Source organism: Lissotriton helveticus, chromosome 6, assembly GCF_964261635.1.
Source record: "Lissotriton helveticus chromosome 6, aLisHel1.1, whole genome shotgun sequence".
Lineage (NCBI taxonomy): Eukaryota > Metazoa > Chordata > Amphibia > Caudata > Salamandridae > Lissotriton > Lissotriton helveticus.
In genome coordinates this window covers 1,875,265,447-1,875,289,215 of record NC_136067.1, presented here as the reverse complement: position 1 = coordinate 1,875,289,215, position 23,769 = coordinate 1,875,265,447, and the positions used below count along the sequence as shown (strand labels likewise).

Below are 23,769 nucleotides of genomic sequence, written 5' to 3'. Positions count from 1 at the left end.
CTCTGAGTTGTTTTTCAGCCTAAAAATGATTTTGGCCATTTGTCCTCGGTTGTATTCATATCCATCTGATGGAAAGACTGGAATAATTATCATATTTTAAAAAAAACACAACAGATGCATGCATACAAAATGTATATCTTCTCAGACCTGGTTGATCGGCTCTCGTGTTTTTAGGCAAGAGCTGACTGAACCAAAGGAAAAAGGGCCGTAGGGTGGGATGGGGTACATTTATACATTCATTAGCCAAACATTTGTAAGTGGCTCTGCCACAATACTCCCATCCTTTCAATGGGATTGGCTTGTTAGAAAATGTTAGGTTGGTCCTGTAAACCAGGACACAAATCCTTTGCAAAGGATCTGCATTGTGTGATTTGGGGACTCTGGTCTCTTGTGATCTGTGGCTCTGCTATTTGACCAACGTGATCCACTGACAAAAAAACTTTTCATCTCTGTGGCCTAGCTCCCTCAACAAAACGTGAAGTAAATACCAGTAGTAGACCTTATGAAAATGTTCATTCACAATCGCATTGTTCTAGATGTTTAGTTGGTTGCATTTGATGTCAAGGTGCTTTATTATTGATGTAAAATCAGTTTACAGTTGTGAAATATAAAGTTTGAGGCAATTAAAAAAAAGCTCAAAGTAAATCATTAGACGTTTTAAGCGTTAGAGTGACATTCAAATTTACTGATAGTGAAACATTGATTAAGGTTTTCCATCGGTCTTGTGAATAAAAGCATCATTACTTTGCTACTGGAGTGAAGTGTTCAGTTTAAAATAGAGATGAACTTGCAGACTGATAACCTAATGCATGCAATAATGTAGCAAAGTGGCTGCTTCCTTAAACAATGTTTACAACAAAACTTTTACCACGCACTACCATTACAACGCAGGCTTTACAACGCAAACCATTACAACGCATTCCGCTGGGGGGCGCTCTAGGATAGGGAATAAGTTTAATTTTCTATCCAACACCTTCCCTAGTGTCCACGGGGACTGGAGTTGGAATAGAAAATTATACTTACCACTATCCAGCACCTCTAAGCGCTATGCGTTGTAAAGGTTTGCGATGTAAAAACCGCGTTGTAAAGGTATGCGTGGTAAAAGTATGCGTTGTAACGTCATACATCCATCTTTAGTGTAAATATATTGGTTTCTCAAGCAGAAATGCAACCCCACTCTCTGAATATAGATGTGCATTGTGTCAGTGCATAGGTTTTGATCGCACTTCTTTTGTTTACCATTCATAGAAATTGCCTGATTGAATTGCCTAATTTGTCAAGATTGCAGGCATCTTTTAATTTCTTTAGCTACTGATTTAGGGTAGGTGCAAAAACAAATTTAATTAACGTTTTCTTATGACTTTGAGAAATGACCTTACTAATTCAGTTTGGTTCCTTCGTCCTAAATCTGATGGTGAGATTGAATCAACCTTGGTAAATGAAAAGGCTAAGTGTCTAACAAACTCACTGTAGTAGTAGCTGGAGGTGTAGCAAGAAACCAGTGCTTGGAAGTGATTTCTGTCATCTATAGATTTCTATAGTACAATTAACGGTTTACCCTTCTTTTGATTTAACGCTCTGCTCTGTAAACATGTCTTTGATTTTCTCTAGTCCGCACAGCTGCAAAGAAGCTCCCTGCCTCCTTATTTACATTCCTGATGGGCACACAAAAGAAATGCCAACATCTGGCTCCAAAGAAAAGACCAAGTCTGAAGCTGCCAAGAAGGAGGTAAGTACTTCTATAATTGTTTGAGCTAATGTCAGTTGCAGTATCCCTTACTTTACATTAATGTGTGCATTTGAAAAGAACCAGTATTCTTGCATCATAATTTTAAGCAAGGTTCATAGATAAGCTTACGCTTACTTCACTCAAATGATTAATTGCATAATTAGATCCACAACCAACATCCCTCCCCCGCCAAAAAAAGCTGACTTCCACATGGCTGCCTTATGTCCTTCTTTGCCATCTTAGTACCTTTTACTTTCAGCCCCTTGAAGGGTTATGTTGCTGCATAAGATACTTGGTGAGTTGAAAATTCTTGCTGGAGCCCCGTGGGTATAGCCAGATGGTTTAATTTACCTAGATCACCAGTGCAGTAGCAGTAAAATCACAGATAGGCTCATTGTGTGCCCCTGGCCACAAACCTTGCATGAACTGATACGCTAGCAGAAAGATTGAACGAAAGAGACAGAGGAACTCTAGGTATTTGGAGATGGTTGGGAGCGAGAAAAGTATGTATTTGTTAAATATCTTTGATGGATCTTCCCTACCTCGCCTCTCTCTGCCTCAAGTTATTATCTGAATGCTTCTCTCCATGAGCTGTTTTTAAAGCCACAGAAGGCTGATCACTTATGGATGCAAATGATGCCTTCTGTGGCATGTGGGAGCATTGGTATACCACCGATTGTAAATTGATAGCCCTTGTCTTCTCAAAAAAAGCATATCATTGTATCGGTCTGGTACTGGCAAATATTGAAAGAAGTGGAGAACTTTCGGGAAAATAGAATAGGCATCTGAGAAATTATCAGACCTACATTTTCAACATTTTCTGTACAGTGTGCACCATAAATACAAATGTTGACCTAACCCAAATTTCCTCTCTATTGCTGGTCTTTATTTTCAATTTGAACGGATCTGCAGCTGGCTCACTTTCATAAAGTGCACAAGTTACTGATTAGGGCATTGAGTTGTGTTGAAAACCTTGAGCCTACCTATAGACAGCTTTACGGTTTCAAGTTTCAATTCAGCTCTTCCGTTTCTAGACGAGCGACAATCTTATCTGCTCAAGCCTTCCAGCACTGTTGAGACTCTGTTGCAACTAATCAGTGAGTTTTGATTTCTCCTGGTGCGTGGACTCTGTAGACCCAGGACCTGTTTTGTGATCAGATTTATGAATCTGCTCAGAGGTTTTACTTCGTGGTATAAGAAAATGATTAGGAAAGCATCTGACAAGGGCAAGTGCCTTTACATATACTATAGAAGGATACGTCATTTCAGAGTCCTAATTAAAATGATCTATTGAATGGCAAAATGCTGTTCTATGAGCCTAATAAACGAGATCAGATGGATCCTGCTTTAATCTTTTAATAGGATTATGCAAGGTGGGGGATTGCCAAAAATAGGAGACAAGCTGGATTCCTGAAGAAAAAGTTTTCTCCAGCACCATGAAGTTGACAGCGGCCAAACATGAGACCTGGAAAATACTAGTACATGGCTTCAAATCACTCCTGTGTAGAGCGCATATGTGAAGGGAGGGAAAACACGTCCCGTTGGTTGTGGGGAAACAGGATGGCTGAGTTCTGATAGGGACAACAGGAGGGACCCTGTTCAGAGGGGACACCCAGTGGATTATTTTTAGAGGGCAAGTGTCCACCTCAATGGTTAAGTCCCGCCACATGCTTGATGGCACACAAATAAAACTAATCTGTGCTCAGTCCTTGATGATATAATCCACATTTGACATGATCTGACATGAAGCAGTCTGTCTTAAATCAAAGGCAATGTGTAAAATGTTTGAGCAGTGCGTACACAGTAGAATTCACAATACCCACAATAAAACTCCACTACCAATTTTAAATTGAAGAGAAGAATTTTATGACTAGAAGAAGACAACACAATAAAAATCCAATAAGTTAAACAGGCTATATGAATTCGTAAAGATTTAAGTGAAGATTAAATCAAACCGCACAGAGCGAAAGTCTGGGTCCTAAGCACGATTTGAGTGCAACTGGGATGCTGCTCTGATTGGATACAAGCAGAATGGTCTCAGTGAAAGTATGAAAGTCAAGGTTTCCACTTCAGAAAGGGACTTTGGCACTTTTTTCTTTCAAAGAAAAACGTTGACATTTCTCTTAAGTCTCAACTCAGAAAGAAACTTGGTCCTTTTTTAGAAGAAAAATCGTCCATGATAGGGCTGCAATTGAAATTACAGCTACCATGGTGGAACAGAAGGCTGGAAACTTGAAGCAGGTTGTCTCACTGGAGCTTTGGAGATTTTGTGCTGAATTTTCTTCTAACCCCAAAGCAGAATGGGACTTTTCTGATTTTTAAAGTGCTGGTAGCCTTGAGTGGGACAGAGCTAAAATTCAACCGTTGCGCGGATAGTTCCTGGAGCTTTGGAGGAAAAGGGTTTCAAAAGTTTCCCCAACAAATTTCTGGTGCCAAAGCAACCACAATAGTATACTTCTAAGGCACCCAGTTGTGAGCACTTAGTGACTCTGAAGAAGTCGGGTAGAGGCTAATCGCAAAGTCCAGTCCAGGACCAATTGCTACTGGTCCGCTGGGCACCTTAGGGAGAATGTAGGCTTCTTGTTGTCCCTGCAACCACACAGGAGATCAGCTAACTTGGAGTTCACTTCTTTCTCCTGGGTACAAGAGTAAGCAGGTTTAATCTTTCATGGCTCCTCTCAGGCCACAAACAGCAGGTCCAGTCCTCTTCTAATATTCCACACCTGCAGGAAGTGTTCTGAGGAGGTGCTGTTGGTTGCACATTTTTGTCTGCCACCATCTAGAAGGTAGGAGTGTCTCCTGGGCACCTCATAACCAATGGTTAAAAAGGTCCTGGGACAACCCTACCACCTTGTTCAGTACTTCTCATTTGCCCTATTGCAGACAATCCTACAGTGCCCCTAACTCTCACAGGGAAGCCCTTCTCCATTTGTGGAGATCCTGTGTGCCCTCTGAGATGAGATCAGGGTAATGAGGGTCTCTGGTCACTCAGAACTGGTTCTGGGGGTGCACCCGAACTAGACGGACATAGGAATGGGAATGGTTCTTCCCATGTGTCACTTGACATTTACTTGTGACAGCTCAGACCCCTTTGAAGTTAAATAATTCCCTACCTCTTACTTTACTGGTCTTCCTAAAAGTGGAAGAAAACATCTCCCCACTCCCATACCTCTGGGAGCAGTTTTCGCAGTTTTTACACCTAGTTCAGGCCAAGGAAAGGCTGGGCAGTTGCTGGAGAACTAGTCCAAATTGGGCTACAGTGCCTTCAGGCAGGATAAAAGTAACTTTCTAAAAGTTGCATTTTTAATATATTTATTCAGACTTCATCATTAGATTGAACTTATATAAAATATATACATGTTTTTAATGGAAACTTGCTGGTACAGGACAAAAGTTATAGATGAAAGTGTATAATCTATACTTTCACTTTTGCTATGTCCCAGTTACAGCCTGACCAGTGACAAGGTCGGTTTTGTACCTAGTCACTGGGGGAACATACAATTTCTAATGTCAAACATGTTCAACTGGTAAATATTATGACAGGTGTGCTTAGGGGTGACATTCAATATTTAAAATAAGGTTTTTCTACCTCTCGGAAGGGTGGTTTTGACAGATCTAGACAGAGGGGTTGAATCTGCTGCTGTCAAGCTGCACAGGCCTGAAGCCTTGTTGTAATGCTACTGTAGTGGATGGTACAATATGGAGAGGTGTGGCGCCGCGGCCAGGGCGACTGACGCTGGAATCTGGGGACCACGGTTCGATCCCCGGCTCCGGCGGCAGGTCAGCCCAGCACCATGTGACTCTGGGCAATAGCTCGCTTAATCTTCCCGACGGCCCCCAGCGCCTAGAGACCCTTACGGGTGATTGTGCGCTTTACAAATGTGGACTTTACTTTACTTTACTTTACTGCAGTCTACATGTGGCTTTTGACTTCTCATGCCATGGGTGTATTGCTGAACCATATACTAGTTCTTTAGAAGCACGTTAAATTACCAGTCCGCTTTTAAGCCCTTGTTGGCATGTCTTAGAGGCCAGGGCACATTATAGGCAATTGACAGCAGTGTTCCAGTTTAAGATTACCAGTAGGTGAGTCCCACAACAAATCAAAATCTTGGAGTGACCACCCTGATAGGGGTCACTTCTCAAATGTGGGTAACTGCAATGATATCCCTGTTCACCTGACATGGAAAAGATATCTCTGACCACTGGATATCTCTGACCACTGGTACTGGCAAGGAGGTCCCCATCCAAATTATACTGCACAGGACGTCCCCGTTCCCAGGGGGAACAGCAAGTGGGAAACAACAATAACTGCAAATAATTCTCTGTGTAAGAGAGCAGCATTTAAATCTGTCTGGTGATTACCCCAAGAAGGTCCCTTGGAGATTCCTATTCACAAGTGGTATTAAGGGGTGTTTGTGTCCAGAAGGCTTATTAAGTTCATCCCTGAGCAGAAGGAGCACTAAGGAAATCTCTGTCAGGAGAGGAAACTACGCTGATCCCTTTGCAGTGGAGTAAGTAAGGAGATCCTAGTCCAGAGAAGAGCCACGATTTAACCTCTGTTAACAAGGGTCAGCAAGGGAGTCTCTGACCTGTTGAACCACTGTATATTTTTGTCCAGGGATTAATGTAAGCAGATTATTGTGACAGCCTTTTGTACTATTTTGTTGTAGCAGTGGCAGATGATCGTGATATGCTTACATGAGCAATGCTGTAGTGTTTGTAATGAGTTTGAAAGTATTTTTGCATGTATATGTATATTAGAAAGATTTTTAAACGTCTTAGAAAGGAAGAACAGTTGTGCCTATATTGAAGTTAATTATTGCGTTCATAAATTGTCACATACCTCACTGAGCAATGGCTGTCTGGGCCAGGTAACATACCACAGTTTAAGACTTCTCAATGTGCAGAACGAGCTACAGACCCATTGTCAACAAATTCTCGACTAATTGTACATAATATGATGCGAAGAATAGACACCTGATGTATGCCCCAGATATAGTGTCTATGTGGAAATGTGATCTCTTTACGGATCTAAAAGAAATGCTGAAAGACTTGACTCTAAACGAATACTATCAGCAGCAATAAAACTGCTCGTTGCTAAGTGAAAAGGCTTAAGTAGCTTCTTATACTGGTTTAAATTGTGTTTTTTCACAGACTACTTCTGCACCAAAAGGAAAGTCAACTGTAGAGGCCGTCAGCGTTCCTCCTCTATTCTCCCCACTGCCATCTCCCACAGAAGTACAACACCCAGTTTCCCTTCATGACCAAGTCACTGCTCAGGGTGATTTAGTTCGCGACTTGAAAGCTAAAAAGGCAGAAAAGGCTGAAGTGGATGCAGCTGTGAAGCAACTTCTGTCTCTAAAAGCAGAATACAAGCAGGTCACTGGGCAAGACTATAAACCTGGAAATGCACCAGCAGTGAAGGCAACCGAAGGTGCTCAACCCAAACCCACCCCTTCCAGTGCCGGAGATAGTAACACCATCTATGAAAAAGTGACTCAGCAAGGAGAGGTGGTGCGCAAACTGAAGGCAGAGAAAGCACCCAAGGTAAGAAGAAAGATATATTATGAGCGATAAAATATTGCGTCTACTACGGGGCTTTCATTCATTCCCACCTTGTTGGTATATTAGTGGCAGGACTCGTAACTGCATGTTTCCTTCCTCTGTGCATATAGCATTGAGTTTACCAAACTCAGGAACTCCCTATGTAGAGCAGAGGCACTGTTTATTAACTCAGATTTCTTTTGCTGTATTTTTTGTCATTGTTTTCATTTCTAAATGAAACGAAACATTTCACAGCAAGCCAAGACTTGTCAAGGAGCAGCAACAGGCATCTGAAAGTACAATGTTTTAAAATGATTTTGTGCGTTCTTTAACTTACTGTTTGCCTCTACCTTCTTCTGGGGTAGCTATACTAGAGTACTATTTTATTTATTGGGTTGCTTGTATTTCGATTCAGAGCGGATCTGTCATGGTAGTTATAGCTTGACTGTTCTATTGGAGCAGGACCAAGGTTGATTTTGCATGTGGCTGGGGTCTAATCTGAGGTGGCATAGTGGGCTAAAAAACTATGAACTGGAATGTAGTCTGAGTAATTACCAGTGGCTGAGATTAATGCAGGCATTCCATACACCACTTTTTTGTGTTCCTCATTACTATTTTAACCGCATGCGTGCACCGCGATTTTCGCGCTGTGCGGCTTTTTTGAAAAGACCGCGTTACATGACGAGCTGAGCTCGTCATGAGCATGGAAGGGGTTAAGCCACACAGGTTTGGTCACTGGAGCTTCATGACCTTAGTGTTTCCTGTTGGTTAAATTATTTATCATTCAGTGCACCCCTGTGTTCTGTATGCTAATACCGGTATGAGGTGTGTTTGCAAAGGTTTGAATATATTTGTAGAATATGGACAGCCCATCTTTCAGTACTTGTTGCAATTCATAAGTTATCAGAAGGCCAGAGTGCATCGTGGAATGTAAAAAAACTGGGCACAGTACATACCTCTCTTCCTGTCCGTTAAATAGTGAGTCATTCAATCTAGGGTTAAGTTGACCTTCTAATATTTAAACATAAAATCCGGATTACTTCCAGCTCGGATTTGATCTGATTTTGTCTAGGTGAGGGATGATGGTTCTATAACCATTACGTCTCGGTATGAAAGATAATCACATACAGCGATGCAGAACAGGAACTTGCATCATCAAATGGTCCATTCCAGTGTGTTATTCTGAGTAATTATCTGTGACTCCTGTGATAGTCAGTTGTTACTTAGCAGCAACTACAATGTGATAATGTTGTTTCTCACGATAGTAGGCCTAAAATAATATTACACTCCTGCCTGACATGTTACTGCAGTTGTAAACTTGACTCTGTCCAAGGGTAGCATGATTGAGCAATCAAAGTTTAGTCTAAGAGGTTGTTTTGACAAATGTTCTCTGCATAGTCTGGAAAAGCTGTTCTGCCCTGCAGTTTTATGTTTTTTCTGAATAGCTGTGTTCGATGGCATGTGTGGCTATGGATGCACATGCTCTGCATATTCCTACCATCTAGTGATGGATTTGGAGTTGTGCAACTTGTTTTTCTTCTTAAATGTCTTTCGAGTCATGAGGTAGAGTGATTCCTCTCCGTGATATAGCATATTGGCATCAACTCCTTTGTTAGAGTGTCTGTGAACACCACTTGCCTTTTGGGCTGCTATTCCCATGGCCAGTGGGATAAGGTTGTGCAGGTGCTTCCAATGGTCCTGGAGGAGGCCCTGGCTGTGCACTCCCAGGCTGTTGCCGATGGGAGGGATACAGCTAAGTTCACCATCCTCTGTGGACTAGACACCACTGACACACAAGGCAGAACAGTTTAGTCAACAGTGGCCCTGCGACGCCACGCCTGGTTGAGGATGACGAGCTTTGCTGGGGATGGCTAGGTCTCACTCATGCACATGCCCTCTGATGGCTTCCGTCTCTTCAGAGACCCGATGAATTCATCACTGGCCCGCGTTAAGGATAGCAGGGCTACGGCTAGGTCCTTGGGCCTTTCTATGGCCCCTCATCACCAATAATCTGCTTTTCGTTCCTTTTGTGGTTACGGAAGGAGCGTACAGCTGCAGCTTTACCCACCCACTGCAGCACACAAGCTTTCCAGCCTCTAAGTGGCTTCCTACTTGCCCCTTGGGTCGGGTGGGTAGCGGTCAGGTTAGTCCATCAACCTCCCAGCAGCCGTAGCCTCTAAATCCTCCTAGTCTGCCCGTTTATCATCATGGGAATCCAGTGGGAGGGAAATTTCCCCATTACCGCCCCGCTTGCAGTTAATAACCTTGTACTGGTGGCTTTTGCAGATTGTCCACAGGGGCTACTCCCTCCCCTTCGAGACTACCGTTTCTGGCATGCCACCTACTTATGACAGGTTGACGGAGGACCACCCTTTCTCCTTTGCCTGGAAGTGACGCCCCTTTTGCCCAGAGGAGCCATAGAGTGTGCTGATGCCAGAAGTAGGTTGTGGTTGCTATTCCCTCTACTTTCTGGTGCCCAAGAAGGACAGAGGCCTACCCTCGACGTGCGCTTTGTTTCTTCCTCGAGCAGGGGAAATTCAAGATGGTCACTGTTGCTCAGGTTCGGTCTGCCTTGGACTCTGTAGAATGGATGGTGGCGTTGGTCTTGCAGGATGCATACTTCCATATTCCTGTCCTGCCTGCCCAAAGGCGTTACCTGCGGTTCTTGGGAGGCCGTAAGCATTTTCAGCTAACTGTGCTTCTTTTTGGCCTCAGGTGTTGACCAATGTGATGGTGGTGGTTGCAGCTAATCTGCGGAGATCAGGGTTGCCAGGCTTCCCTTATCTCTGATTGCTTGTTGAAGTGGAGATCATTCCAGGCTGTTGTCTCCCACCTCCAGACTACGGCAAACCTCCTGAATTCACTAGGCTTCACAATCACCGTGCCCAAGTCACACCTGACTCCCTCTCAGACGCTCCCTTTCATCTGAGCTGTTCTGGACATAGTGGAATTTTGAGCCTATCCTCTGAAACAGCAAGTCCAGGATATTTAGATTATGATAACGATGTGTTCGAGGCATATGAGCTGCAGATTGTACACTTAGCATTAGATCGCCACCCGGTGTTGGGCTCGGATGATTGCATGCTGTTGTCGTCTTGGAAGAAGTCTTTGTAGTCACGAGATAGGTGACTCTTCCATTGGACGATAGTGCGCATGGGCATCGGCTCCATCCTTAGATTGTTTTTTTCCGCCACTGGGTTCGGATGCAACTTTTCTGCTCCGGTTCGAAAATCTACTTTTCAAAGACTTCGATGCGTAAACTTTCAAAAAACAAAATTTAACTTCGAAATACATAGACTCGACCTCATCACTTCGATTTCGGTCGTCGACGCGGGCCGTCGGGCCTACCCACGTGGTGAGGCCTACACCTCATGGAAAGGACACCATTCAAAAGATGCCCCGGGTGTGGATCAAAACTTCCACACAGCGACCATCACTTGGTGTGTAACCTGTGTGTATCACCGGAACACGACGAGTCGAGCTGCACAGCTTGTGCGTCCTTTCGAACCAAAAAGACCATTCAAGATCAGGGGGCCTGTCGACGCGACATGCAGAGATCAGCTCCGGAACCGGTGGATATCTTCGACGAAGGTTCATGTGTCCCCGAGGAAGATTCCGATGATCTCCAGATCGTATCTGAGGCAGACTACTCCGATGACTCCATACCATCAGGTCAAAGCGGGAGTACGACTGCCCCTACCCCAGCCCCAACACCTAAACCAAAGGCTAAGGTCAAAACTCCGCCTTCGGGACCCAGTCGAGACCGAGACATTGCTTCCAAAGCCCCGCCATCAGGCCCGGCTCCGAAGAAAATATTAAAGCCTTCCGGTAGCTCCATACCGATCAAACCGTACGTGCCGATCAAACCAGCTCCCTCGGCACCGAAACCGAAAAGTCCCGGTTCCCAAAAAGATTAAAAAAACGTCGACTCCTAAAGACAATATGGCACCGAAACCAATGAAGCCTGTTTCCGACGCTTCCAAGCCGAGCAAAACAGCTTCCAGTCCAAAATCTTCGGTACCGGAACCTACAAAGCCTGCTACCGATGCCTCCAAGCCCTCGAACCAGGCCTCGACACCGAAAACGATACCCTCAGTGCTGAAAACTATGCCAAAGGACTATACAACTCCTAAGGCTAAAGACGAGCAGAAACCAGGCCCGGAGCTGAAAAAATCGGCGCCGAAAACAATTTCTGAAGAAAAGGAGCGTTTTAGACCTGATACTTTGCAAAAGAGGATATACATAGACCCAGAAGCAGGACATGTTTCCACCACACCACACAGGAAGAGGAAGTCTGATACAGCACCTACACCTCCAGTGCCTATCAAGAAGAAGGACTCTGCCACATCTCCTATGCACCCTTCTATTCCTGTATCTTCCTCTCCTGCTGTCCCTTTAAACATTTCACCTCAAAATTCTCCTCTTCATTCTCCACAACATACACCTCCTCAAGATGCTGATGATGATCAGTATAGCATTGGGGGAGGGAAAGACCCAGATGACCCTTTTCCCTACCCAACAGTTTCACCAGACTGGGAGTATCCAAACCCACAGGATATACCAGATATTTCTGACCCACACATATATCCATCTAAACCTGCTCCTCCAGAAGACAATATTGGGTTTGGACACTTATTTAATAGGGCTGCCATCTATCACAATGTCACTATGCATTCAGATGAGGCAGAAGAGGATTTTTTACTAGACACTTTTGAACATTCCCAAAAATCTGTGCAAATACTGCCAATGATTAAAGGAGTTATTAAACATGCCCCAGAAGTGTTCAAAGATCCTGTACGGGCTAGAATCATAAACCCAAGGATAGAGAAAAAGCACAGAGCAGCTCCTGCAGATCATGCTTACATTAAGGGACCGCTATCCTTTAGACTCTCTAGTAGTTTCAAACGCTAGGAAAAGAGCAAATTCACAAACATCAGGGGAAGCACCATCTCCTGATAAAGATAAATCCTAGATGCTTCAGGGAAAAGAATAGCTGCCCAAGCTAGTAATGCATGGCGCATTGCTAACACACAGGCCCTCCTCGCAAGATATGATCGGGCTCACTATGATCAGCTAGATTAGCTATTGCAACATCTACCTGATCAACATAAAGCACAAGCAAGTGACCTCATACAAGAGGGTAAGCTTATATCTAACTCGTCCATTAAATGCGCACTAGATGTAGCAGACACTCTATCCAGGGCAATAAACACCAGTGTCCTTCTTAGAGGTCACGCGTGGCTACGCATTTCAAGATTTAAGCAAGAGGTACAGACTACTATCTTAAACAACCATTCAACCAACACCAGTTGTATGGTCCAGAAGTAGACACAGCTCTTGAAACAAGCATTTGCAATGCAATAGGTCTCGCATTAGGAAAGCTTGAGCTATTGGTATTGTAAATTACCAATTTTTTATTTATGTGTTGGTTTTTAAAATAGGGAAATTAATAGCTTTGTCATTTACAATGCCAATAGTTTTATCTTTCGCAAATGTGACACCTATAGCATTTGTAAAGCAATATGTGTTGTATTTACATGACTTGGATGTATTGACATTACAAATAACAATTTGTATTTTAACTTACTAATGATTAATATCCTGTGTATCTTTGTTTTATGATATATTGTAATAAAGATACACTGTCGAATACACTAATACATTTGACTACTCAAATAGTTCGAACAAATCGGGGTAGTTAAGCTTATCCATAGACACATATATGTACATTAGTGTTTTAACACTGTTTTAGTTAAAATAATGTAAATTCACTATTGAGATCACAAACTTTTATTGTTTCAAGGCATAATGTTATACTTGTTCAACACCTTATTCGGAAGCATTTTCATATTGTAAACACTTGTCGGGTGTTATACATATATTTCACAAATAAATACATTATTTAAAGGGTCTGACCCTCCTGTTTAGTCATTTTGTGTCAAACTTTCCACATTCATCCTTCCATACAAATGCCGATAAGGAGAACTCACAGTACCTGCATTTCAGTGCCAGACCACCCTCACGGCAACTCTGCCAGGCTGTTTACGAGCAGCCGTTTACAGTCAACCGACTCCTAGTACCCAGCTGAGCGACTGAGCCTGGCTGGACGTAGGTGTGATTACACCAGAAGCATTCTGAAGCGGATATGACGTCAGCGTGTAGTTGCGTGATGGGTGATTCGCTGTAAACCTGGCGTGAGTGACCGTCCAAGACAGTGCATGCGTCGCCGTCAGCGATGGTTGCTGCGGTAGAAAGTGACATGTAGTACTCAATAAGTAATAAAACGATTGATTTGGGTGTCCCTATTGTTTTGTTTTTATGAAGCACATTATTAGCGCGGTAAGTTTTCCGGAGGGTGAATTTCTAACTAAACCAAGCGACCGTAAAACAGCGGCAGAGTCTCTTCAGTGGAGGAGACGGTTCTAAAATGCGGGGCTAATATTTTAGAATGGCGAGGGTGGTCTTAGAACTGAGGACTCGAGGTAAGCGCACCGCCATGTTGAATTGGGTGTTGTTTTCGCTTTATTCGAGTCTTCTCAGGAGAAGCTCAGCAATCCCAAAGCAGAAGTGGGCGTGGCAGAACGGAAGTGTCGTGGAAGAAGCAGCTTCTTGAAGTAAACATGGCGCCAGCCCCTCTCTGTGCCGCTGTGATTACTGAGGGCGATCTAAAGAGGCATGCAGGTAAGTGACCAGCAGGACACTGCCCCGGAACACCATGGGTGTCAAGTCCCACAATGCACCTCCGAAGGCGGTGGGGGGGCGCGTGTTTCTGTGTGTGCGTATGTGTGCGTGCAGGGGAGGCAGGCTGTGTGTTGTGTGCGCCGATACTGCATGCGAGCCAAGCGAAAGCAGGGGCGGTGTGTGCGTGTATATGAAAGCGCATCTCAGAAGCGCGTCCACAGACCCCAATCGGCGTGGGCCCCGGTCTGTACCACTTGGCAGGCAAGTCCGTAACAATAGATCTCGCTGGCGACCGCGCTTTCGCGCTGCATCACCAGCGAGACCTAAAAATGAAAAAAGACACTGACACAGCCAAGTATATGGGAGCTTTGCAGTCCACCCAAGCAAGAGCCCCCTTTTGTCGCTCCTTCTACAGAGGAGGCTCCAAACAAGCTGGAGCAGACAATTCAGCTACAGAGGTAATAACAATAAGGGAAGAGGTCGAGGTAACGACAACAATCGGTCCTCTTCCACCACTAAACAGTGACTTCCTTCAGCTCCCCCAACAGCATACCACTCCTGTAGGGGGGAGATTAACACAGTTCCTACCTGTCTGGTATTCCATCACAACAGACAAGTGGGTAAGACAGATTATGCAGTATGGTTACTGCCTAGAGCTTATAGCTACCCCTCCAAATATACCACCCAGACAGCGTCCAATGTCCACAGAACATCTAACGCTGCTCCAACAAGAGGTTCTCTCATTGCTACAAAAAGATGCAATAGAGCTAGTTCCATTGCAACTTCAAGGAGCAGGGGTCTATTCACTCTACTTCCTAATACCCAAAAAGGATGGGACACTGAGACCAATTCTAGATTTGAGGCCTCTCAATCTGTATATACACTCAGTGAATTTTCACATGATCACTTTACAAGTGCTCCCCTTACTGCAACAAGGCGATTTCCTCACTACATTAGACCTCAAAGACGCCTACTTTCACATTCCCATACATCCTTCTCACAGGAAGTATCTCAGGTTTGTGCTAGAAGGACAACACTATCAATTCAAAGTCCTTCCATTCGGGGTAACAACTGCACCAAGAGTGTTCACAAAGTGCTTAGCAGTAGTAGTAGCACATCTCAGAAGACAACATATCCATGTCTTCCCTTACTTAGACGATTGGCTCATAAAGGCCAAGTCATACAACCAGTGTGTTCAACACACATCTCACACAATTCACACACTGCACAACTTGGGGTTTACAATAAACCACACCAAGTCACATCTACAGCCCTCTCATGTACATCAATACCTAGGGGCTCCCATAAACACCAAATCTGAAAGAGACACGTTAGTGGTAGATTCCTTACCATAGAATATCCCCAGGCGCCAGTGCCCTTGCGCGTCGGTAGGCGTCGTCTGCGGCTCCGCATCAGTCGTCGGCGTCGTGGGCGCCGTGATGACGTCGTCCGAGTACTTAGACTCCGCGTGCTGACGTCAGTTCTTTTTTTTTTTTTCGCGCCAGCAGCGCAGATCTGGAAAAAGTGGTACCGTAGTCACTTTTTGACTAACTCATTTTGATCTTTTGATCATCCTTTTTCGAGTCTTCGACTCCGAAACGGTGCCGGTAGGGATGCCTGGTTTTAAGCCCTGTGAGGATTGCGACCGACTGATGTCGGTCACGGACCCTCACCGTCGGTGTCTCCACTGTCTCAGCGTCGACCACGACGACAAGGCCTGTTCCGACTGCCGGGCCCTAACTTCGAAGGCTAGACGGGAGCGGTCCCGTAAGCGACTCGAACTCCGGCGGTCAGCCCCGCGCCAAGAGAGGTCCCGGTCCGGACGGAGGTCGAGGGACCGGTCGCGGGAGCGGAGCCATCATAGCTCCGGGAGTCGACATCACTCCTCAGGGTCGAAGTCGTCAGGTAAGCACAAGAAGTCGAAGAGACGTCATCGCTCTTCCAACTCCCCCCCCCCCCCCCCCCCCCGATGCTCACGCGACGCGGCCGGGGGGTTTCAGGTGGCACCGCCCACGCGGCTCCGTCTGAGTTGCAGGCGCCGCGTCCGGCTTCATACCCTTCGGTCCCTGGGCCTAACGCGGCACCGGAGGAGATCGAGCGGTTCCTCATGGCCATGAGGTCCCTCTCTCCTCCGACGGGCTCCGTGGCGCCTTCGGGCCCAGCGGTCCCGTCTGGGGGTCCTAGTGGGCCGGGGGCTCTGGCCCCGACGCCGTCGGGTGCTTCGGCTCCGACGCAGCCGGCGCCTTCGGGCCCGGCCCCGCTGGATCCGGTTCCGGATCCGGGTCATCGCCGGTGGATTTAACAACCTCCCCGGCGCCGACCCCTCAGGTGTCACCTCCGGCGGCGCCGTCCCCGACGCCTCCCTCGACCCGTTTCCGGCGTCGGAACGGCGCCGCTGGGCGCCGCTTCAGACGCCGTTCGGAGAGTTTACTTTCCATGAACCGGCCCCATCCTTTGCTAACCCTGAGTACCAGGAGATGGGTGATGAGGAGGATTGGGAGGGGTCTGAGGACCCTCTGGCACGTGAATGCCAGTCTCAAGAGGACTGGGCAGGTGAACTTGGGGAGGCCAGTGGTATAGACACTTCGCCTGACACTGGCTTTGTCTCGCCTCCTACCGTGGCTACGAGGAGGGGGCAACCTATAGTGTGGTGTTGATGAGGGCAGCCAAGGCCTTGGGCCTTGAGCTCCCCGTCGCGTCCGTGAGGACTAACCTCCTCACCGAGGTCCTTAAGCCGCAGTCATGCTCGGCCGAGCCTCTGCTGCCGTTTAACGAGGCCTTAACAGACGTTCTTTTGGGCACTTGGGCCAAGCCCGCTACGGGTTCGCCCGTAGATAGGAACGTGGCCAGACGCCACAGCCCGGCCCCGGGCGACCCATGTTTCCTGTCCACCCACCCCACCCCCGAGAGCCTGGTCATCCAGGCCTCCAATTCCCAGACCGCATTCCCGTCGGCTCCGCCTGACCGGGAATCCAAGAGGTACGAGCAGTACGGTAATAAGATCTTCTCGTCCCTTAGTCTGGGACTGCGGTCTTCCAACACCGCATGCCTCCTGGGCCGCTTCACCCACTCTCTGTGGGATACGGTTGCGGAAGTGCTGCCAGAGTGTCCGTTGGAGGTACGAGCCAAACTCAGCCAAGCCCTTGTGGAGGGCCGGGATGAAGCCAAATATTCTATCCGGTGTGGGCTGGATACCACCGACTCACTAGGTAGAGCGATGGCAGCGACGGTGGCGGTCAGACGCCACGCCTGGTTGAGGTCCGCCAACTTTTCGGCCGATGTCCAAAACACACTGATGGACATGCCGTTTGATGGCCGTCGCCTCTTTGGCGACAAGGCAGACCATGCGCTTGAGCGCTTTAAGGACTCCAGGGCTATGGCCAAGTTCTTGGGCCTCTCGGCCCTGCGCCAGCAATCGGCTGCCTTTCACTCCTTTCGTGGCCACGGAAGGGGTGTACCCACACGTGCTGCCAGCCACACTCCGCAAGGTAATACCCAACGCGGTGACGGCCGGGGTTCTCCATCAATGTGCCAAGGTCACACCTGTGCCCCTCTTCATCGGAGCGGTTCTCGACTCAGCACGGTTTCTGGTTTATCCACCCGAACAGCGGGTCCGGGATATTCAGGCTCTGATTCCCATCTTTCAGCCGTTATCCCGGGTCTCGGTCAGGTTGACGCTGTGGCTTCTGGGGCTGATGGCCTCCTGCATCCTACTGGTGCATCACGCCAGGTGGCGGCTGCGGGCTCTGCAGTGGGACCTGAAGTTTCAGTGGGCCCAGCATCAGGGCAACCTATCCGACCACGTCCTGATCTCTGAGGGCACTGCGAGACAGCTGCAGTGGTGGCTCACGGACCGCGATTGGGTCAGCGGCAGATCCCTCAACCCCCCCCCAAACGGAGCCCGTAGTTGTGACGGACGCGTCCCTCCTGGGCTGGGGAGGCCACATGGGAGAGGCGGAGATCAGAGGCCTCTGGTCTCCGCGGAGGCCCGGCTCCACATCAACCTGTTGGAGTTACGGGCGAATTGTCTAGCACTGAAGGCATTCCTCCCCTCTGTCTGGGGGAGTGTAGTGCAGGTGTTCACGGACAACACCACCGCCATGTGGTACTGCAACAAACAGGGCGGGGTGGGGTCGTGGACCCTTTGCCAGGAGGCTCTGCGCCTCTGGCAATGGCTGGAACGCCAGGGCGTGACCCTGGTGGCTCAACACCTGGCAGGTTCTCTGAACGCCAGGGCGGACGAGCTCAGCCGCCGGTGCATGATGGATCACGAATGGCGTCTGAACTCTGACGTGGCGCAAGGCCTCTTTCAGCAATGGGGAGAGCCTTGGTTAGATCTATTCGCCACCGAAGAGAACGCGCAATGTCATCAATTCTGCGCGTTGGAATTTTCAAGGCGGCACTCGCACGTAGACGCTTTTTTGACGCGAGTGGAGTTGCGGTCTATTGTACGCCTTTCCGCCTATACCACTTCTGCCCAGAGTGCTGAAGAAGATCAAGCGCGACCGGGCCCAAGTCATCCTTGTGGCTCAGGACTGGGCGAGAAGGTACTGGTATCCAGAGCTACTCAGTATGTCAGTCGATCCCCCGGTTCGTCTGCCTCTTCAGGAGGACCTTCTGTCGCAGCAACAGGGGACGGTCCTCCACCCGAACCTGTCCAGTCTCCACCTCCATGCTTGGAGATTGAGCGGCGACAGTTGAGGCCATTTGACTTGCCTCCTGAAGTCTGTAATGTCATTCTGGCAGCCAGGCGTCCCTCCACATAGTCGGTATACGCCTGCAGGTGGAACAGATATGTGGCATGGTGCACAGCAAAGGCTGTGGATCCTCTTGCTACCCCTCTCTCTGAGGTTCTTCTCTTCCTTCTTTCTCTTGCCCAGCAGGGCTCTGATCTGGGCACTATCAAGGGCTACCTTTCTGCCCTTTCAGCCTTTCTGAGGCTGCCTGATCAACCTTCTTTGTTCAAGTCCCCCATTGTAAATCGATTTCTTAAGAGCATCACACACACGTTCCCTCCTGTTCCGTTTGTGATGCCTCAGTGGGACTTGAACCTTGTTCTTACTTTTCTGTTGTGCGCTCCCTTTGAGCCACTTCACAACTGTCCTCTCCGTCTTCTTGTTCTGAAGACTGCTTTCCTGGTTGCCATCACCTCTGCCAGGAGAGTGAGTGAGCTCCAGGCCCTTTCTTGTACTCCACCTTTCCTTTCTGTCCATCCGGACAAAGTGGTGTTGCGTACTAAGCCATCTTTCCTGCCCAAGGTTGTCACAGCCTTCCACATCGGGCAGTCTATCACCTTGCCAACCTTCTTTCCGCCACCGCACCCCTCTAAAGAGGAAGAGCGGCTCCACCGTCTGGACCCAAAACGTGCGCTTTCATTCTATTTGGATCGCACACGCCAGTTCCGGGTGGATGACCAACTCTTTGTTGGTTACGTGGGCGCTAAGAAGGGGAAAGTGGTGCACAAGAGGACCATCTCCCGGTGGATCATCTTGTGTATCCAGGCATGTTACTCCTTGGCTAAGAAGGAGCCCCCGGTTGGATTACGGGCTCATTCCACCCGAGCCACGGCAACTACAACTGCCCTGGGCCGGGGTGTGCATCTGTCAGGCAGCTACGTGGGCATCGCTGCACACGTTTGCAAGACACTACTGCCTGGACAGCAAAGTCCGGAGGGATGGCTTCTTTGGCCGTTCTGTCCTCCAGGACTTTCTGGTGTGATTATTGGTTCGCAGACCCACCACCGGGGTTGGTATTGCTGGGGTATCTATTCTAAGGTAAGGAATCTATCACTAATGTGTCTCTTTCAGATGCACAAGTTACTACTTGTGTAACGATATATCTGTAAGAGACATTAGTTGGTGATAGATTCCTTACCGACCCACCCATCCTCCCCGTTCTGCGAACCGATATCTAGGGTTAGGGTTTCCCCCCTTTCAGGGCCCTAGTTTCAATGGCACCAGTGTTGGTTTTTAACATGGCTCAGCGCTTCTGCCGCGGAAAAGCTGTGTCTAAGAACTGACGTCAGCACGCGGAGGCAGCGTCGAAGTACTCCGACGACGTCATCACGGCGCCCACGACGCCGACGACGGACGCGGAGCCGCAGACGACGCCTACCGACGCGCAAGGGTACTGCTACGCAAAAAAATTCCGGATCCAGTCTGACGCCTGTGGATATTCTAAGGTAAGGAATCTATCACTAACTAATGTCTCTTACAGATATATCGTTACACAAGTAGTAACTTGTGCTACAGCGCTAGCTTTTCCCAGTCCAGCCTGGATACAGAGCATTCAAGCCTTAGTCACAAGGTTTCAAAATCAACACTCTCTCCCAGCCAGAGTGTTCATGCAACTAATAGGCATGATGGCATCTTGCATTTTTATTGTACCATATGCAAATGCGTCCATTGCAGGAATGTCTCGCGCATCAGTGGAGTCAGGCACAAGGACAACTGACAGACCTGGTGTTGGTAGACAGCCGCACACATTGCTCTCTGCAGTGTTAGAACACAAAAAACGTGTCCAGAGGGCGGCCGCTCCTCTAACCTGTTCAACAAATAGTACTGACAATAGACGCATCCCTGACAGGATGAGGAGCACATCTGCTCCACCACACAACTCCGGGAAAATGGACTGCTCAACAAAAGGTGCTTCACATCAATCACCTAGAGTTACTAGCGATTTTCCTAGCACTAAAGTACTTCCAAGTGCACATACAGAACAAAGCTGTCTTAATCCGAACGGACAACATGACAGCCATGTTCTACATACAGAAACAAGGAGGCACACATTCTCTGCAACTGTCCCAGCTCGCACAAAACATTTGGAGATGGGCCATTCCACAAAAGATATATCTGCTTGCAGAACACCTTCCAGGAGTTCACAATCAGATAGCCGATCTGTTAAGTCGACAGACGAGACAGATTCATGAATGGGAACTACAAGTGGGGTCATTCAGACATAGATCTGTTTGCAACACACGAAAACACAAAATGCCCAACCTTCGCCACCAGGTTTCCACACCCAATGTTCAAGGGCAATGCGATATGGATAAACTGGTCAGGCAGATTTGCGTACGCTTTTCCGCCAACCCCACCAATACCACTAGTAGTACGCAAGCTCAGACAACAGTCTCTGAAACAGATTCTGGTAGCTCCCACATGGGCACGCCAACTGTGGTTCACCACACTGCTAGAACTCGCTCTAGTTCCACACCAAAAACTGTCTCTCACACCATCGATGTTAACGCAGAACCATGGAGACATCAGGCATCCAGATCCAAATCAACTGAATCTGGCGATCTGGCTCCTGAAGTCTTAGACTTTGTTTACCTTGACCTGCCACCAGACTGTATGCATATCATTAAAGAAGCCAGAAGACCTACTACTAGAGCTTGTTATGCTGCTAAATGGAAAAGATTTGCCATTTACTGCAATAATAACCAAATTGATCCCTTAGATGCTTCCATTCAAAATATTATCTGTTACCTTCTACATTTACAAAGATGTAATCTAGCTTACTCATCTATACGTTTACATCTTGCAGCCATTGCCGCATATCTGCAAAACAGACAACGCATGTCGTTGTTTAGAGTACCAGCAATAAAAGCTTTCATGGAAGGATTAAAAAGAATTATTCCTCCTAGGTTACCACCCTCTCCAGTGTAGAACCTAAACATTGTTCTTACAAGGCTCATGGGACCCCCTTTTGAACCTTTACACAAATGTGAACTGCAATTTCTTACATGGAAAACAGCTTTCCTTGTTGCTATTACCTCTCTTAGAAGAGTCAGTGAAATTCAAGCTTTCACTATACAAGAACCATTCTTACAACTACACTGTAACAAAGTTGTTCTAAGAACTAATCCTAAATTCCTTCCTAAAGTAATTACTCCTTTTCAACTAAACCAATCAGTTGAGTTACCAGTGTTTTTTCAAAACCCAGACTCCGTAGCAGAAAGAGCTTTACACACACTAGATGTCAAAAGAGCTTTTCTCTATTACATAGATAGGACCAAATCCTTTAAAAAAACAAAGCAACTATTTGTAGCCTTCGCTCCACCACATAAAGGCAATCCCATTTCAAAATCAGGCATTGCACGGTGGATTGTTAAATGTATACAAATATGCTATCACAAAGCAAAACGCACATTAACAGTTTCTCCTAGAGCGCACTCCACACGCAAACTAGGAGCCTCCATGGCTTTCTTAGGAAACATTCCTCTAGAAGACATATGCAAGGCAGCGACATGGTCTAGAACACACACCTTCACTAAACACTATTGTGTTGATGTGCAAGCAAAGCAGCAAGCTGCAGTAGGCGAAGCTGTCCTTAAAACTCTCTTTCAAACTACTGCAACAGACACAGGTGACCACCGCTAGGGGAGACACTGCTGCACAATCGATGCTAAGTGTACAATCTGCAGCTCATATGCCTCGAACGGAAAATGCTACTTACCAGTATACATCTGTTCTTGGCATCCAGAGCTGCAGAGTTGTACACGCCCTCCCGCCTCCCTGGGAAATGTCTGTTCCAGTTTTATCTTAATTAGATATACACGCATGGACATACTTTCTTCTTTCTACTAACTCCATCATGGCGAAAAACAATCTAAGGATGGAGCCAATGCCCATGCCAATGCCCATGTGCACTATCGTCCAAGGGAGGAGTCACCTATTTCGTGACTACAAAGACTTCTTCCAAGACGACAACAACATGCAATCATCCGAGCCCAACACCGGATGTATGACGTTACAACGCATACTTTTACAACGCCTACCTTTACATCGCAAGTTTTACAACGCATACCATTACAATGCATAATGCTTTTAGGCGCTGGATAGTGAATAGTTTAATTTACTATTCCAACTCCAGTCCCCGTGGATAGTAGGGAAGGTGTTGGATAGTACATTAAACCTATTCCCTATCTTGGAGCGCCCCCCAGCGCTATGCGTTGTAATGGTTTGCGTTGTAAAAGTTGCGTCGTAATGGTAGTGCGTTGTAAAAGTTTCGTTGTAAAGGCTGTTCACCCCAACACCAGGTGGCGATCTAATGCTAAGTGTTCAACTCTGCAGCTCTACATGCCAAGAACAGATGCATACTGGTAAGTAGCATTTTCCTACAGCCTCTGTCCTGGATTTCGGTGAGACTGACTCTGAGGCTGCTGGGCTTCATTACCTCCTGCATCCTGCTTGTGTCATATATCCAGTGACCTATGTGGGCTCTGCAGTGGGAACTGAAGTTTCAGTAGTCGCAGCATCAGGGGAATTTTTCTGACCTGGTCTAGATCCAGGACCTGCAGTGATGGCTTATAAACCACGAGTGGGTCAGCAGCAGACTCCCCTCCCTTCCCCAACCAGATCTGACAATAGTGACAGATGTGTCACTACTAGGATGGTGCGGCCATCTGAGAAAGGTGGAGACCAGAGAACTATGGTCTCAGGCTAGTGCAAGTGTTCACAGACAACTCCACCGCCATGTGGTACTGCAGCAAGTGGGGTGGGTTTGGGTCATGGACCCTTTGTCAAGAGGCCCTGCATCTCTGGACATGGCTGGAACAGCAGACCATATCCCTGCTGATTCAACATCTGGTGGGTTCTCTGAACGCCAAAGGAGCAGACAAACTTATCTGAAGATGCCTAGCGGATCACAAATGGTGTCTCAATCCGGAAGTGGTGCCAGGTCTCTTTCAGCCGTGAGGAGAGCCTTGGTGAGTTATCGACAATAACATGCAATGTCAGTAGTTCTGCACGCTGGAGTTTCCAGGGTGGCTTTCACTTGGAGACACTTTTTATTTCGAGTGGAGCCCAGGCCTC

At 47.2% G+C, this 23,769-nt stretch overlaps 1 protein-coding gene across 4 annotated transcripts in view; it reads left to right on the top strand.

Annotated features, from left to right (window-relative positions):
• EPRS1 (glutamyl-prolyl-tRNA synthetase 1) overlaps positions 1-23,769 on the top strand; it is a 961,840-nt gene that overhangs the window by 728,627 nt on the left and 209,444 nt on the right. For all 4 annotated transcript variants that reach the window (XM_078649796.1, XM_078649798.1, XM_078649799.1 and 1 more), the window contains 2 exons: positions 1,612-1,729; positions 6,887-7,279. In XM_078649796.1, the coding sequence (XP_078505922.1) occupies positions 1,612-1,729; positions 6,887-7,279 (511 nt within the window). The remainder of the gene's footprint in view (positions 1-1,611; positions 1,730-6,886; positions 7,280-23,769) is intronic.